At 37.8% G+C, this 17263-nt stretch overlaps 1 protein-coding gene across 1 annotated transcript; it reads right to left on the bottom strand.

Annotated features, from left to right (window-relative positions):
• Nucleotides 1-847: 847 nt before the first annotated feature.
• LOC128372549 (uncharacterized) lies at nt 848-16982 on the bottom strand. The gene is given in 37 exon segments (XM_053332645.1): nt 848-1505; nt 1805-1867; nt 1982-2080; nt 2590-2721; nt 2908-3094; nt 3181-3309; nt 3410-3529; nt 3644-3702; nt 4028-4115; nt 4206-4270; nt 4933-5023; nt 5111-5166; nt 5436-5568; nt 5689-5838; nt 5916-5989; nt 6118-6241; nt 6319-6452; nt 6570-6702; nt 7836-8053; nt 9518-9649; nt 9991-10053; nt 10192-10293; nt 10455-10598; nt 10682-11123; nt 11214-11333; nt 11468-11547; nt 11650-11692; nt 11781-11812; nt 12161-12251; nt 12345-12415; nt 14123-14255; nt 14361-14510; nt 14643-14716; nt 14896-15019; nt 15304-15458; nt 15573-15699; nt 16717-16982. Coding segments are annotated over 37 exon segments (4386 nt in total). The 5' UTR covers nt 16827-16982; the 3' UTR covers nt 848-1367.
• Nucleotides 16983-17263: the final 281 nt, after the last annotated feature.

Here is a 17263-nt window from a genome sequence, read left to right as displayed (position 1 = left end):
GCCCCAAACAAGAACTCAATTTTCCCCAAAGATTTAAGTAGCCTATTTTACTGAAACCTGATTCATACATTGAAATTATACTGTCACAGTATATTAGTGTTACCACTGTTAGACTCAATTTAAAGTAAAGAGTGATTGTTAATGTCTCTGTCAAACTCATTATTTTAAGTTTCAGGAAATTTTGAGTTTTCACCCTATCCCTATAACCAACCAATGGCTACTGTGAGTGAAATAATCAGGCTAAGCAGTGTAAAACTGGGCCATCAAACAGGTACCACTTACAGTACCAGCTATTCTAAATGTCAGAGCATCATCACAAACTACAAACCAGCCAATCCAATTAATGAGAAATATTTTTATTTCATGATTTCTCCTTGATTCTTTAAAAAAAAAAATGTGTTCAGTTGAGAAAAATGTTTGTCTACTTGGAGAACCATGGTCACATGTGCAACCATCTTATTCCTACAGAGGGAAATCTTAAAAGGTTAATGCATTTCCACCAAAAACCTAACTCTATAGTTCCAAATACTCTTTCCGCGTAGGCTCCAAAAGGCTTTTAAAGGAGGACAGCAGCTATTGTTAGCATAATTATAGCTACCATCAATTATAAAAGTGACCCGAAATACATTTATTCAAATTATTCAAATGTATTTACTACTTCTTCTTAGCTTGCTTGATTCCACTTCATCCAGAGGACAGCCATGACAGGTGCCAATCATCCCTGGATATTGCATACCTGCTCAGGTATCTCAGGAGCTCAGATAGTGCTTATACTAATTGCAGCTGCATGAGAGGGTTGCAGGGTTGTCCACATATAGACTGGAAATGAATGACCACATTACCCCAGATCACCAATGATTTATTAAAGGCAATGAATGTAATGTAACATCACTGTCCGTTTCCACTATAGAATAAAATGTCATATACTGTACCACAGAAAGTAACTGGTTCATGATAATTTGTGAGAAATTAGACAGATGAGAATACCCACATTTTTTAAATTCATGACATAACAATTTGACCTCCTAACAACACTTGACCTCCTGACACAAGGAGTCCTTGAGCAAAACACAGATCCCCATACTGAGATGATGAGATCCATTACCATAGGAGTGTGTGTGTGTGTGTGTGTGTGTGTGTGTGTGTGTGTGTGTGTGTGTGTGTGTGTGTGTTTGTGTTTGAATGTGAAACCTAGTGAAGCTCTTTGTATGGATCTCAAGTTAAATTACTATGTAAGTGCAGTTCATGATCATTTTCTTACATAGTCATAATTATAACAGCATATCAAATAATTTGATTAAATTTCAGAAATCTGAAAAGACAGATTCCCACACTCTCCTCTGACTTATCACAAGTCCTTGTGATGATCAGATGGTTTGGTTTTGCTGATGCATATTTTTTTGTGCATTAAGTATCTGAGCCCACTTCTCCAGCTCTGTCTTCAGTTTACTTGAGTCAGGTCGGTCCTCTGGCTTCTCACAGAGCATTGATGTAATTAGTTTACTCTGCGAAAAACAAACAAAAATCTCATCACTTATAATAATAATACATGCTGTCATAGTGCAACATTTCATTTAGGCAACTGTCTAATGAAAGTCTTTTGAAAGTGACATCATCTTCTCATAACCTCATCTGTACTGTATGGACATTATTCACATGCAAACAGTTGCAGAAGTGATTTTGCATCTTTATTCTTTGAGGCTTCACAGATGAAAAACAAAATAAAAACACTGCTTTGTGTACCAAATAAATCAGTTAGCATCATGCAAGAATAAGAATATATCAAAAGATTGGGGCAATTTACCTCTTGGGGAAAAGTCGGTGAAAACTCTGTGGGGAACTTCTGACTTCTGACTCCGCGCCAAATCTGGTATTCATGCAGTGACAAAAAGATGAAAGTACATGTTAGTTATCCTGAAAAAAACTCATAATTTGTATAATGTATACAGCATATGTTACATTCTGTCCATGAAAGACTCACCATTGATTTTTCAGAGATAGTAGACACTTTCCAAAGGAGTTCAAAGTATATCAACCCCAAAGCAAATATGTCCACCTTTCGGTCATAGTTCCCCCTCTTCTGTGATAGATATAAAAACACAATATTGATGAAAGGCACTTCAGCAACCCAATGCTTCCCCTCAATCACTTTAACTAGTTACGCTCATATAGTAAATGAAGCTCTTGTTTTTACTAGTTAAATGTGCAATTACATTTTAAAATAATGTTCTTTTGGCATAAAAGCTGTAACACATTGGCTCCAAACAACACTAAAATAATTACAAAAATAAAGAAGGTGGAAAAATATGTCACTACTGTTCAAAATGAGTTACATTATAAGCCAGCATATTTTACATGCTACTACCGCTGATTAGAAAATGCTCTTCTCTCCAGGGTATCTGATATTTTGTTGAATACTGTTTGATTTTACAGCTCTCACTGCTGACAGTAAAGGCAGGTGTGGCTGAGCTTCAGGATATCTGGTGGAATTGTTAGGTGTGGCAGCTGTACAGGTGTTCTACTGTAGTAACACAGTTAAAACAATTATACAGAAGAATGAAACTTTATTGTCATTAACAACCATCTCACTTGTTCAGGAGCCATGTAACTTGGAGTTCCTCTGTCCACTGTTCTCTCTACCATGTCATTATCATCATCTCTGGTGACCAGACCAAAGTCCCCAATCTTCCACCTATCCAGTGCAAACATGATGTTTGAAGGCTAACCATTGAGAAGGAAAAACAGACATGAAAACACATTAACAACTAGCTCCTTGTGTGGTGGGCAATAACAGAAGAGGTTGTAAAACTTTTAGTACTGTACAGCAAAAGTCTAAGCTGTATTGAACTATGATATGACTCCTGTATTGATTTTGTCTTAGTCATACACTGTAGTGTTGTATCTCACCTTAAGGTCCCTGTGGATGAGCTTATTGGAGTGAATGTATTCAACACCACTGACTATTTGCTGAGCAATGCTTAGACTTTCTTCTCTTCTCTTGGAGGCTTGCAGAGTGGTGTTTGTATTAATCCACTCCTCAAGTGTTTTGTCACATATTTCCATTTCAATGTAGAGGAACAAGGAATTACGGTTTCTAGAAAAACAACGAGAATGGGTTTTAATTACTTTCCTTTAACTTTTATAAAAAGTTAAGACATAAGGCAAGTAGATGCAGCTTACCCAACAGCTCTGTAACAGTCATCATCTTCATCCCATTTGTATCCAGACTTCTCCCTCCAACATGTGTAGAACCGAACAATATTTGGGTGATGGAGGACTGATAATTCTGCCACCTCTCGAAGAGATTTTCTGATCCAAAGAATAACAAGAAAGTCTACTGGTAAACAAAGTACTTGCACAAACATTGTTCATGTTACAATGTAGGCTGGAACTTCCACTGCATACTTACTCTTGCCATCGCACGACTTTTACAGCAAAATCCTTTTTCAGAAGTTTCTGCCTTGCTCTGAACACACAACCAAAGGCCCCATGGCCAATGCATTCTATGATATCATAGTCTTGTTCAAACCTGTTGAGATTAATGCAATTGTTTAGTTAAAATGTAACGACTGCACATATTGGGATACAAATATAGCATAGCAGTACAAAAAGACTGCACTACACACAATGTATTTTTTCATACTTTGGCTGGGTTGATGTCTCATTAACACCATTTTGGATGTTCTTGTCTTTGACAGCATCCTGTGAATAAGATAGGACAGAGATTTAAAATGCTGAAAACTATGATGATTACTATTGTGCATTCTTTAGGTTCTAAGATATATGTGTAGTCTGACACATCATGTAGTATATACTGTTTATATTGACAACCTCTGCAGCTCACTGGTATTGCATTTACAGAAAAATGCAGCTCTCTATGTTCATAGACAAGACAAACTGAATTTTCTTCATCTTATTATATTACTACTATTCTGCCACTAATCACATACAGAGCAAACAGAATATAAAAGGTGTATTTTTCTTTCAACAATCACAGTTTTTTAAGATTGTGAGAAAAACAACAGACCTGATCCTTGGAGAGGTTCCACGATTCACTGAACAGTGCTGAGTCACCTGTACCCGATGACATGCTTTGTGATGATGAAAATGATTCCCTAGGAGAATATAATAAGAGGCATGAGTCCAGCTTTTTCAGGATTGAATACTACAATCTGCTGTAACATTAATTTCATTAAGTGCCTTACAATGAAGTTGGTGTTGACAATTTACTTGATGCATTATCCTCAGATGTGGTTGACCTGAAGGACACCTAAAATGCAAAAAAAATAGATAAAAAAGTCAAATAAAAAATAATAGTAATAATACATGCAATAATGTTACAATGTAGCATGTTCTGAAAAAAATATGTGACCTTGTTGGCTGTCCCTCCCTGCAATGGTCAAAACTTTAGCCAAATAGTGCAGAATACAGTATGTCTATATGCAAGGACCGTTTTTATTGAAGAACAGCACCAATGATGAAAGAAACACTAATCCTGCAAAAGTTAAGTTCCTATAATTTCTTCATAGATAAATCCTCCAGCCAACTCCCTGGTGGAAAGCTTTTAATGTGAAGCAGCAGCAGGAATTGTTTGGTTTGCATCAGCAGTAACTTAACACGGCTGTGACACGACTGAACTGACTGAACACCAAACTACATCATGGCCTGGCTTGGTGCTATAGCTACGGCAGAGCAGTCGGGGCCCATGCAAGAACCCCACTGTGCACTCCTGACCAACTGCTGCAGAAAGCCGATGTGGCTGTCGGACTGTTGGTTTTGGAAATTCAAAACAATTTGGGAACACAGGCCCAAATGAAACTTTCTTGCTCTAACAATTCCACTAGTCTGTTGCACTCTTTAAACATTATTTCTTATGAGTGAGGATCTGTACTTTAACTACAACATATTTTTTATGATCATGAGAGAACAGACCTGAGCACTGTAAGGGTTTGATGAATCGCAGAATATTATTGAGTCACTTGTACTCACAGGGAAACGTTGTGATGGTGATTCCTGGGATTCCCTGGGTGAATATAATACAATACATGAGTATAGTTGTCTTAGTATTTAACCCTATGAGCTACTCTCCTACTAATTATGAGTGCCTTACGGTGCAGCTGATGAAATTGAAAACTCGTCTTCGGAACCTGTTGACTTGACAGACACCTACAATGCACAGAACAAAAATGTCTTTTCTCAATATGGTTGTTTCCAGAAAAAACAACAAAAACAAACAGAACCACACTGCCCAGAACAGAAAGGAGAAAATAAAATAAAATACCTTGCTTGAATATTCTATGGTTAGGACTATAGCAGGTAGACAGTGGTGAATATGGTCCCCGTGAGCAGTCAATTTTGAGGCAGACACATCTACAGTTAAACTATTCTTCTGAACTATGTTTGATGACATAAAGAGAGTAGAAAATATGAAATACCTTGCTGTCCCAGTCTGACTGTTCTTGAAGAGCAGACCAGGCCAGCTCAGCTGCCTTTTGTTTGGCTTCTTGGATAGTCTTACCCTCACCCACATCGTATTCCTTTCTGTCGATCATCAATTTGTAGAAAAATCTGAGTGAAGTTTTGAAAAGAAGGAAATTGTTTAAATTTAATATTGTTTACAAATTAATATCAATTGACAGTTAGCATCTGCTTTGTCTAGTCAGGTCACAAAGGTTCATTCATACTCACTGAGGGTCGTGAGCTGGGCCAGATCTCCTCTCCTCAATGAATGTACGGGAGCGATTTGTTTTCTGACAATAGTGGTTGACCAATCCTATGAAATTTGTCTCTGTAATGCTTTCATCTTCAGAGTTCACACACAGGCTTCTTGTCATATTACTGTAAGAAAAAAGTAACATTACACACTGATGAAAACAGCTAAATTAAACAATACATTGCTATTGTGATTCACTCACCACATGTCAATAAGACGTCGAATTGGTTCCGCCTTTTGTTGACCAGATGCAGAGTTGTAATTTGCATCTGCAGTCTTGAAAACAAAAAGTACAGTTTTGGGAGGGTTCAAATATTGTACTGTGGCCTGATGAGTAAATGACACTTTACAACACAATGCGTTTGAAGGTTAGCCAAAAGAAACTGCTGTGTATTACTACTTACCTCTACAGTTTTACTGCCACATACATCATCATATACAAGCTTGGCTGCTTTATCTTTAGCTTCCCTCGCTGTTTTCCCACAGGCATTTTGGTACTCTTTATCACCAACCACAAACCTACAGCATCTAATGTTAAAAAAATATTTGATTAATTCATGTTCAAAATAGCCGAGTATGAATTTAGATGCAGTGAAGAGGCTTACTGTGTCGTATTATCAGGTCCCAAGCTTGACACCGGCTTTATTGACACCCTGTTCTTCTGGCCATATTCATTGAGCCAACATATATAGTTGATGGCATTGACACTTCTGTGATCTGTTGCTGCAGAAGCTTCTGTCTGTCAAGATAACAACAAATATACATTAAGGAAACATATACCATAAATTGGTCTTTTACTTTTAAATACCTACAAATTAACATGCTTTGGTTAAGCAAAAAGGAACCTTAATCTTACTGATTCATCTGGGTCCTGTTTTTTGCTCAAGGATTTCAGGGCATTTTCAGCTGCATTTTGTTTGGCTTCCTTCTTGGTCTTCCCCACACCATTAGGACAGACCTTACCATTAAGGACTACCCTCAGGGTAAATCTGTGGAGGAACAGTAAAAACTTTGTTATATATAGGATAGTTAATTTGAGTTGGTAGTGGGGTGCATAAAATGACATAAATCTACACTATATTCAGCCTGTAGTAAGACATGAATAGTGGAATTTTGGAATAGTGATGATAGTCAAAGACACTATTTCAGTCTCTTTATTCACTGTACTTATATAATTTCGAGGTACTTCTCAAATTTGTGTAACTTCCAGTTCATTAAAAAAAAAATCACTTCTATTGATTGTAATAGTTCTGTTGTTCCACAAGGTGGAGCCATGTGGAATAAAGTCATAGGTAATATGTTGTATCTTCCAGCCTTGTGGTAGTTGTTTAATTATGAAAAATTAACAACAATCCAGCCCCCAATTTTTAAAAATAGTTTAAGCACTCCAAGCACAGACTACAATAAAACTCACAATCTGTTTATATTATTTGACTATCTGGGATTTTTTAGGGTGATTGTTTCACCATATCAAATAACAAATTGTTGAATTGGCATGCCAAGAGTGGCATGGATACACTGGGTTGAATATACTCTTAGATTTAGAAAAATACCATTCTGCTTCTGCCAACTACTGCTGCAGTTTAGTTACATCTCACTGAGGAGGAGGGGGAGGAGAAGGAGGAGGAAGAGGAGGAGAAGGGAGGGTGCATTAGTGTAGTGCAACTTCATTTAATGTAACTGGAAGCTGACTACACATTCCACACTTTCCAAGAAGCTTTCCCAACACAGCAATTAATATTGATACACTGATGGTGGAGATACAGAAATGTCACATTTTGAAACACCCAGGTTGCAGGTGGGCTTTGGCTACATAACTCTACATTACTCTGAGATATAATGTAACTCTGATCAACACCCGATGACCATAAAGAGGTGGATACATATCAGTTACCACAGTGTGATACTGGTAGTCGGTAGTTAGATTGTTGTCTCTAAACTACAAGTAGTAAGGTGGCATTGCTGATGTTTACTGATATAAAATAACATCATGATGACTTGCAGTTTTTCTGAGTGTTGATATAAAAAACACCACCAGTAACAGTATCCATTTCTGTCGAGCACGAATACGACACAAGTGACAATGTCATTCCCAGTGTTATTAGAAATGAATACAACTCACACTTTAGCATGTTCAAGGCCGACAGAGCCGAGGTCCTCATATCTCAGGGTAAAGCGTGCTTTCTGCGCATATTCGTTTAATTCAGCCACGTAGTTTCCAGACGCCATCGAAAAAGTCCCATCGGTCAGGATTTGGCATAAAAATATGATAAAAAATGAGTACAAAGTTTGCAGCGGTCCTGTCTTTTCCACCTCCAACCTCACTCTGCCGTGCTCCTTCTATTGCGCCGACTAATATCCGTAAGTTTCGACTTCCCCGTAAAGGCATCACGTCCGCGATGTTCAAGTACTCAGCAATCGAAACTGAAAGTAATATTAGTGTCCAGTAGTCATGGATACTAACTGCGTGCGACACATGGGTATAAATAACGTCGCTGGTTTGATTTCCGCATACGACTTTTGCTGCATAGCTTGCTTTCCACTACCTTATAAAAAAAAAAAAAAACAACCATAATCTTCAAATGAAACTGGACACTAACAGAGTCATCCTAGCTGACAACTACCAAGACTGAAACAATGTTCCTTTAAACAACAGCACTTTCATTCTAGTGCAGCAGAAAATGCTTACAGTATATCTACAAACATTACATTTTGCACCTTAATATGGTCATTTGGATATCCCTAAATGTAAAGATTCTGTTGAATGGCTTGCATTGATTAGGGCTAATTTTTGCTGTCAGGACACACCACAGTAGAACACCAATGTCCAATAAGACACAGACATATCCTGGGTAAATAGAGTTTTCAAGGCATCTTCTGCTCATCTCATACCACAAAACATATTCAACACCCTGACAGGTGCGACACTTACCTTTTGTTTCTCTCATAATCATTCCTTCAGATTTCTTTCTTAAAGAAGTCAATCCTTAAAGTTGAATTTCCTCTCAGGCTGTATTAACAAACTTTGTTTTTTCCCCTCTACACTAGAGTGCCAACAACATTGCCGGCATCTCCGCAGAGCACAAACCCACAAAATGTGACGTAGTTAAGCAAAATACCTATTGCTATCACTGTTAATATGGCAGGAACTGTGGTATCTGTGATAGTTTCTAAAAGTTATATTTACTAAACTGTTGCCAACCCACACAAGATTTGATTTTGCCTTCTTCTTAGGTCCTGCCATTCACATAAAACCTATGGGGCAGTCTTTCAATTTACCTGAATATTTACCCATAGTTAGTCATTAACTGTTTCTGGTCCTCAGAGTTGATAAAATTCCTCTACAGACTAATTTAAATGTAAAAACGAAGCAGATCACCTGTAGAGCACTCCAAAATATCCAGCTGCACTAAAAATACAACAATACATAAATGAACAGCACAGTAGTCGAATGATTACTACACACTAGTTGACAAATGTTTTAGTTTTTTAATTAAGCCTCTTCATTATGGGGCATCGCTTTGAATTCCTTGAACTATTTTCATCATAGAATACATAATTTCAATACCAGTTGAAGTAATTAACCACTATCTAATTATTCGTTAAAAATGTATAATGGTGCTTTCAGTGAAATATAATGAGTGAGGTATCTTTTTCATCATGATAGTGATAAATTATGTTATATCAGTTCATAAAAAACACAGTTAATAAAAAAGACACTCCAAGTACATGTCAAATGGAATATGATGCTCAACAGTCATGTATGTGATCTTTTGGGAGAATAGTTCCTTGTAATAATCACACAGTCCTGCTGTCACGAAGCATGTTTTTTAGCATCAAAGTTGTCTGAAGGTACTCCTCCAAATCAGTCTTTAATTTACTTGCTTCAGGTCGATCTTCTGGCTTCATGCACAGCATTGACCTTATAAATTGACTCTGCAACATAACAAAAAGAACAACCATTGGAGATCTCTGTAATATAAATAAGTGATGTCAATGCTTCTGCAGTCCTTCTCTACATTATTTTCCACATGCAGACTTACTTGTGCTACCTAACAGACTGAATATTTTCCACTGCCATCTGTTTCAATTGATTGAAATTGATATTTCTCTTTTTATTCACACCATCAACAGTTCTGTTTTGGCTACTTGTCCTTTTGGGGCTTCACGGATGAAGTATTCTAACAGTGCAAACCTTTGTACCTCAGCCTCACTAGCGCCCCTGTTGAAAATACTGTTTCATGTGTTTCAAGTGCATTGAGAAGAAGCTGATGTACCTCTTTGTGAAAATACTGTAAAAATCCTTGAGGAAAGTTCTGGTTTCTGGCATTATCCCAAATCTGGAATTCAAAAAGTGATGAAAGGGTGAAAAAACATGTAATTAGTATTATACAATTAAAAAGCTGCCCAATTGGCTTTTAGCATGGAATAATAAAAATAATGAGAAGAAGAAGAAGAAGAAGAATGTCTGAACTCACTGCTCTCCTGTCTTGGTCAGGAGGGAGGTTCCAGAGGAGTTCAAAATATATCAATCCCAGAGCAAATATGTCCACTTTTCGGTCGTAAGTCTTCCTGGTCTTCTGTAATAAATGAAGAACTTGATATTAACAGATGTCTCTTTTGCCTTACAGCATCACTAGTGGTTAAAATCTCCACAGGTTACCTTTTTAATGTCTTTCTTTAATAATCAATATTCAATACAGAAGCATCTGAACTTTATGTAAACAATAGATGATCTAACCTGCTCAGGAGCCATGTATGATGGGGTTCCTTTGTACACGGTCCTCTCCAGCAAGTTTTCAGCATCGTCGTCATTCTCGGCAGTGACCAGACCAAAGTCCCCAATCTTCACTGTTTTATCCCGCCCAAACATGATGTTGGCAGGCTAACCAGAGGAAAGAAACAAAAACATTTAACTCCATGAAAGACATGCAATAGTAACCTAAAACCTTGTCTAGTTGGTCTCACCTTCAGGTCTCTGTGGATGAGTTTACTGGAGTGAACATACTCAACTCCACTGATTATCTGCAGTGCAATAGCTAAACTGTCTTCTTTTCTCTTGGAGTCTCGCAGGGACTTCTTTACATTCTGTGTGTTCTTCTCATCTATCCACACTCTGAGTGTTTTGGGGTCACATAACTCCATCTGAATATAGAGGAACTTTGCAGGTGAATTACCAGTGGACCTTAGAAAATAAGAAAATAAAATGTCACAATGACACCTTAATGTTTTGTAAATGAGTACAGTTAAGTAAGAATTTTAGTAAATGGATGAGACTTACTGGGTGTTGCTGGAATTGTCAGCAGCAGTGTCCCACTGGTAACCTGATTCTTCCATCCAACATGTGTAGTATCGAACTATGTTAACGTGGTTAAGGTCTGATAACGCCCCCACCTCTCGTAAAGCTTTTCTGATCAAAAGAAGTTCACGAACATGAACAAATAAAAACTCTATGTAGAGCTCATTTTAAAAATACAACATCATTTAATAATTGACTTACTCTTTGCAGCGGACAATCTTTATTGCAAAATACTTTTCCAGTAGTTTTTGTTTCCCCTTGAAAACACGACCAAAAGCTCCTTTGCCGAGGCACTGTATGGAATCAAATTCTTCTGTGAATCTGTTAAAAGTATTTTGATGCAAAGAGTTGAAAAAAATCAACACATACTCGGGGTTGCACATATAAAATCGACACAAAATAAAGCTTGCAGAAGTACTTAAAACATGAAATTGTTGTAAATATATTCTCCATACCTTGAACTGACTGACGTGGTTGATGTTTTCTCACTCAGACTAGTTCTTATATTGTTTTCACTGAGATTAGCCGTTCTGTGCTTAATGAATAAAATAAAGTCATGATATTGAGATTAAAGATACACGTAAATGTAGAAAACAAAGTTACATGATTATTCAGTATCTTCAACAGCTTTACTTACCTCTTTGCTGTTTCTATGGACATTTTGGAAATTTGCTGCAATCCTAACAAGACAAGGAAAATAATAATGAGCAAAGACAAGTAAAATATTATGTACTGTAGCTTTATAGTGTATGTCAAAACATGGCTTACCTTATTTTGGGCTTCACATCAGGACTTTGATCCTTTGTAATGAAAAGTAGGAAAACATATTTCAACATACATACATACAAAGTCCCATACAAAGTTAATTATCAGTAATTTCTCTGGAAATAATGACAAACTCCTGCTCTTGTAATACTATTAATTTACTCCCTGAAACATGTACAAGCTACTATTATTACTAAAAAGCATTTTGATAATATAGTAAGTCACTTTCACATTCTGCAAGTGAGTAATCAAGGCCAGCAGAGTCATACTACTTTTACATACAAGATAAATTAAAGCAACTTGATACAACTTGCTGCAGTAGACTGAACATGACAAACTGAGAAACCATGACAGTATAAAAGGATTACATAGGAATAACAGACCTGAACTTTTGGAGGATTTGATGAAATTGCACATACAACGGAATCACCTTTAGTTGTTGGCAAGCTTTTTGATTTGGCATCACTGGACTTCCTTAAAGAATACAATGAGACAAATTAGGACAACATTCTCAACATCAAACTTTACCATCTCTTGTACTGTTGTTCTCTTAAGTCAATGCCTTACAGTGCGCTTGGTGGTGTTGACAGCTTGGCTAGAGCACCATCTTCAGACACAGCTACAGACAATAAAGATACCTGAAAGCACAAAGGAAGTTTTGCTCTTACACAGTAGCATGTTTTTTATTCATTGATGTGACTGTAGCCATGAAGGTAGAAATGTCTTTTTAAAAAGGTATAATATGCAAGATTTGTCAGTTGGTGTTTGTAAATACACAGCATTCAAAGTTGGCACCTCAAGTAACTAGGGAAAAATGGCTTTTCCACTATACAGTTCTAGTACTACTCGGCTCGACTTGACCCGTATTGGTACCAGGAACGACCTTTTCCATTACTTCATAGTACCTACTCAACGTGGCCAGGGTCGTCATAGCATGGCTGTGCGAAACTGTGGCTTTGTCACACACAAAGCAAGAGAAGAGAGCCGAATCACTGTAACTATTGTTGCCGGTATTTAAAAATGCTAAGTTTGATTCTTGTGTCGGACATCGTGCTCATGACTCTTCCAGTGACGACACTCTGACCAATCAGTGGCCGGCAGTCTGTTGACGTCACATTTTAGTGTCGGCTCGGCTCGCTTGGAACCTCTCCAGAGCAGGTACTAAAAGAGTACCAGGTACCAAGTACTATCCCTAATGGAAAAGCAAAATAAAATGAGTAGAGTGGAATCGAGTCGAGTCGAGCAGTGCTAGAACTGTATAGTGGAAACGCGCCAAAAGAGAGCTGTGGCAGTTGAGTGAGCTAGGCAGTGAATGCAGAGTCCACTGTGGCCTCTCTGTTCTGCGTTTGTGTAACTCAACCTAGCCCTCGGTGAAGAAGACACACAGACCTGCAGCTTTTTATACATCCATGACACAGAGACCGAGAGCAGATATGGGCAGACCTGGTCGCTACGCTACAAGTCACAACCTCACACTGTATGTGCTGTTACTGGCTGGGGCCTACAGACCTATTGCCCAAAGGTTGACACCCAGAAGCATCCTGAACACAGCAAAATAATAAGAAAATACAAACAAAGGGCAGAGTCTCTGCAGATAAATACATCACCACACACTTCTACTGGGTCATAAGTGATGACTGAGAGGAATTATTTTTGTATGAGTCTGTATGTTGTGTTTTTGTTTTTAGGGAAATCCTACATAGTACATCTTTACAACGTGGGCCTCAGCTTCTAGTTTTGACCATCATTTCTTTCACTTTATGTTGACATTTTACTTTCCAATTGTATTGTATAGAGCTGTAGTTCCTAAGCTTTTTAAAGACCACAGCACCCTTCATAATTTTCTCGGCCAACCAGGTTCTGTCGTCTGTCCCACCTTTCTTTTGAACTTTATATCAGCAAATCTATCCATCTCTTGTTCTGACAGTTGTGTTATACAACAACCTGCAATGGTGAGCTGTCATATCAATTTTAGCATGACCATTTAACACGGTTTTTTGCATTATCATTGCTTATTTATTCTGATATGTGAAATGTGATATAAAAATTGTTAATCCAAATGTCACCTTTTTTGTGGATCATTCAATCACTGGATAAAGATGAGGAGGTGACAAAACGTCTAGATACAGCGATACAACAGAGCGGCAGGCGCAACCACACACACACACAACCTTGTTTAAAAGCTGCTGTACATTTTAAAGTGCTGTCACTTCACCAGATCACAACAAGTATGCTGACATATGTGACACAAATTGTTAACATATTTTCAGCATGGTTTCACAGAAAGGAAAATATAGATTTTAGATGATTTATAACAACCATAAACAACAGAAAATAGTGAATACCTTACTGTCCCAGTCCGACTGTTCTTGAAGAGCAGACCAGGCCTGCTCAGCTGCCTTTTGTTTGGCTTCCTTGATAGTCTTCCCCTCACCTACAGGGTACTCCTTGTTGTCAATCACCAGTTTGTAGAAAAATCTGTGTAGGCAAGGAGGAAATATTTTAAATCATTAGTGTTAAAATTGCTCTCTCACATCTGTCATTCTTTTTCTATTCAGGTCACAGAGGTTCAGTCATACTCACTGACGGTTATGAGGTGGGCCGCATGCGCTCTCTTCAATGAATTTAGGGGAGCGGGATGTTTTCTGACAGTACTGGTTGATAATTCCAATGAAATTTGTCTCTACAAAGTTTCTGATCTCAGTCTTCACGCTCAGGTTCTTGGTCTTATCACTTTAACAATAAAGACAAAACAGATACTAATTAAAACCTTTAATAACCACACAGAGAAAAAACTAAATGTTAGTTCATGTTAGTTCATGCAGTGTTTGACATGAAGAATCAAATTGACAAGTTTGTGCTCACCAGATCTCAGACACATTTTGATTCAGATCCTCCTTTTGCTTGATTGGTGTGCTGCTGCTTTTCTCATCTCCAGTCTTGAAAACAAAACAGTATGATTTTATAATAGTAAAGGGATTGCAGTGTGACCTGGGGGACATTTGAAAAAACCCACTTGCACAGTTGTGACAATAGTATTACAACCAAGGTGAAGCATTTCAATTCCATCAAAGAATTTATGCTTTATTAGTTGGCCTTTAATTAGAGACAAACTCACCTCAGTAGTTTTACTACCACATATCTCATGATATACAAGCTTGGCTGCCTCCTCCTTAGCTTCCCTCTTTGTTTTCCCACAGGCAACTGGATACTCCTTATCGCCGACCACAAACCTACAATATCTAACACCACAAAAACTTTCATTTAATGTATTTTCAAATTGTGACAAAACAACTACACATAAATATCATAAATGGACTGTAATTATATAGTGCTTTTGTATTCTAGTCACATTCACCATTCACACACGCATTCATATACTGATCACACATCAGGAGCAATTTGGGGTTATGTATCTTGCCCGAGGACACATGGACATGTGGACTGGAGAAGCTGGGAACTGAACCATTGATCTTACGATCAGTGGACAACTACAGCCAAATATGGATGCATCTTTAAGACTTACTGCATAGCATCATTAGGTCCTAATTTTGTTGACTCCACCGGGTTTATCAGCAACCTGTTCTTCTGGCCATATTCATTGAGCCAACATATATAGTTGATATTAGTGATACTTGTCTGGAGATCTGGTGCTGCAGACACAACTGCTGAGGTTTCTGTCTGTCAAGATATCAACAAATACATATCAAAAAGACTGTTGTGCTTTAGGAATTTACATATTAATATAAAAATTCACACAGGCAGTAAATCAATAAAGCAGTGAAATAATCTTACAGGGTCAACCACTTCCTCCGACAAGCCGGTAAGGGCATTTTTTGCTGCATCTTGTTTGGCTTCTTTCTTGTTCTTCCCCACACCATCAGGATACGCCTTACCATTCACGATTGCTCTTACGTTAAATCTAAGGAAAAAATTATGAACAAACAATCAATACTGCAACTATGACATGGGACAAGTTTATGAGTTGAAGTTAAAATACATATGCACATCATGTAGGTGCAACGCTATTAATAACAGCATCAATCCAAGATCGGAGTCAGATCAAAACATTCAATCTGATTAACTTTAGTGGCTTGGATTACATGTGCAGGCATTTCTAATTTTTATCATTGATGGAACAAATTAAAGCCATACTCCTCAGCGTTTAGGATGGATTTAAAGTGAAAATAAATGATTCCCCTTTTTGCTGGAGACCCGGGCCCCACTTTGAGAACCACTAGGCTACAGTAGATGTCATACTTGTCAGACAAAAAACCCCCCAAAAAAACAGTCTGCTTCGATGACGGACGATGCGTTCCTGTGGAGGGGTTAGGGCACTCATCCCGTCCTTTACCCACATCTCTGAGTCTGAGCAGGGAAGTAGGCAACCCCCCTGATCCATGTATTGCGTCATCACGTAGCCTAGACGCCTTGTCATTTCCACTGTCAAACGGGTACTACCATTAAGTCCATTTCTGAATTCATAGTTGTTTGCACTGTGGACTGTTCTCATGCTGTAGAATAATAATCGTAAAATTCCTACGATTATTTTACAATAGTAATAATGTTACCGGAAATGAATGTGTGGTTTGAATGTAGTGACAAGCTGCATGACTGTGTAGAAAAAACACAATGAGAAAGTAAACATTCCTGGAGACAATGAATGACCTGAAGAAACACGCAGAAAACACCTATTGTCTCATTTTCTACAAATAAAAACGGTTTGCAATTTGGTAAATACACACTTAGGTGTGTAAGCTTAAGGTTAGCTTAAGGTTCCATGTGTGTGACAATGTGTTTGTGTGCTTCCATGGACATACCCCATCCTCCCATTTAATAAGGGCCTATGCTGTTAATACTCCAAAATGTGTTTAACTCCTATATAATAACACATAACTTAGCAGGTGTTAAGTCTCACCACAAACTGTATTCAACTCACGTTTTAATGTGATCAGGGCCAACAGATCCGACGTCCTCGAACATAAAAACCGAGCGCGTCTTCTGTGCATACTCGTTTAGTTTAGCTACGTAGTTTTCCGTTTCCATCATAAACTACACAGTAACCTCACATATAAATGAGAAAACAAAGTGCTAATCTCAATATAGTGTGAATGTCTATCTATGTAGTGCATCTTTTCCGTTTTCATCTAAAGTCTGCCTCCATGTCTTCGTAAGTTTCGTTTTCTCAGTAAACGTCACGGTTCAACATGGTGGTGCCTTCAGGTGATGTCGTAAATATGAAAACTGCCTCAGCAAAACATGAACCAGTTGATAACTGGGGGAAAAAATCATAGGAAAAAATGACACACCTGGGAAACCATGGACAAAGTCTCAGTGTAGGAGTGATATTGTTGTTTAGGCTATTATTGACACTATTGACATAATATGGATAATATTATGTCAATAGTGTCAATAATAACGTTTGCTTGAATTTCTTTAAAAGCAGCTGTAACTAATTTCCATCCGTGCCTAACTGTTTTTTTTTA

Source organism: Scomber japonicus, chromosome 14 (genome assembly GCF_027409825.1).
Source record: "Scomber japonicus isolate fScoJap1 chromosome 14, fScoJap1.pri, whole genome shotgun sequence".
NCBI classification, from domain to species: Eukaryota; Metazoa; Chordata; class Actinopteri; order Scombriformes; family Scombridae; genus Scomber; species Scomber japonicus.
Note: the sequence above shows the minus strand (reverse complement) of the source record. Positions and strands in the feature narration are given on the sequence as shown.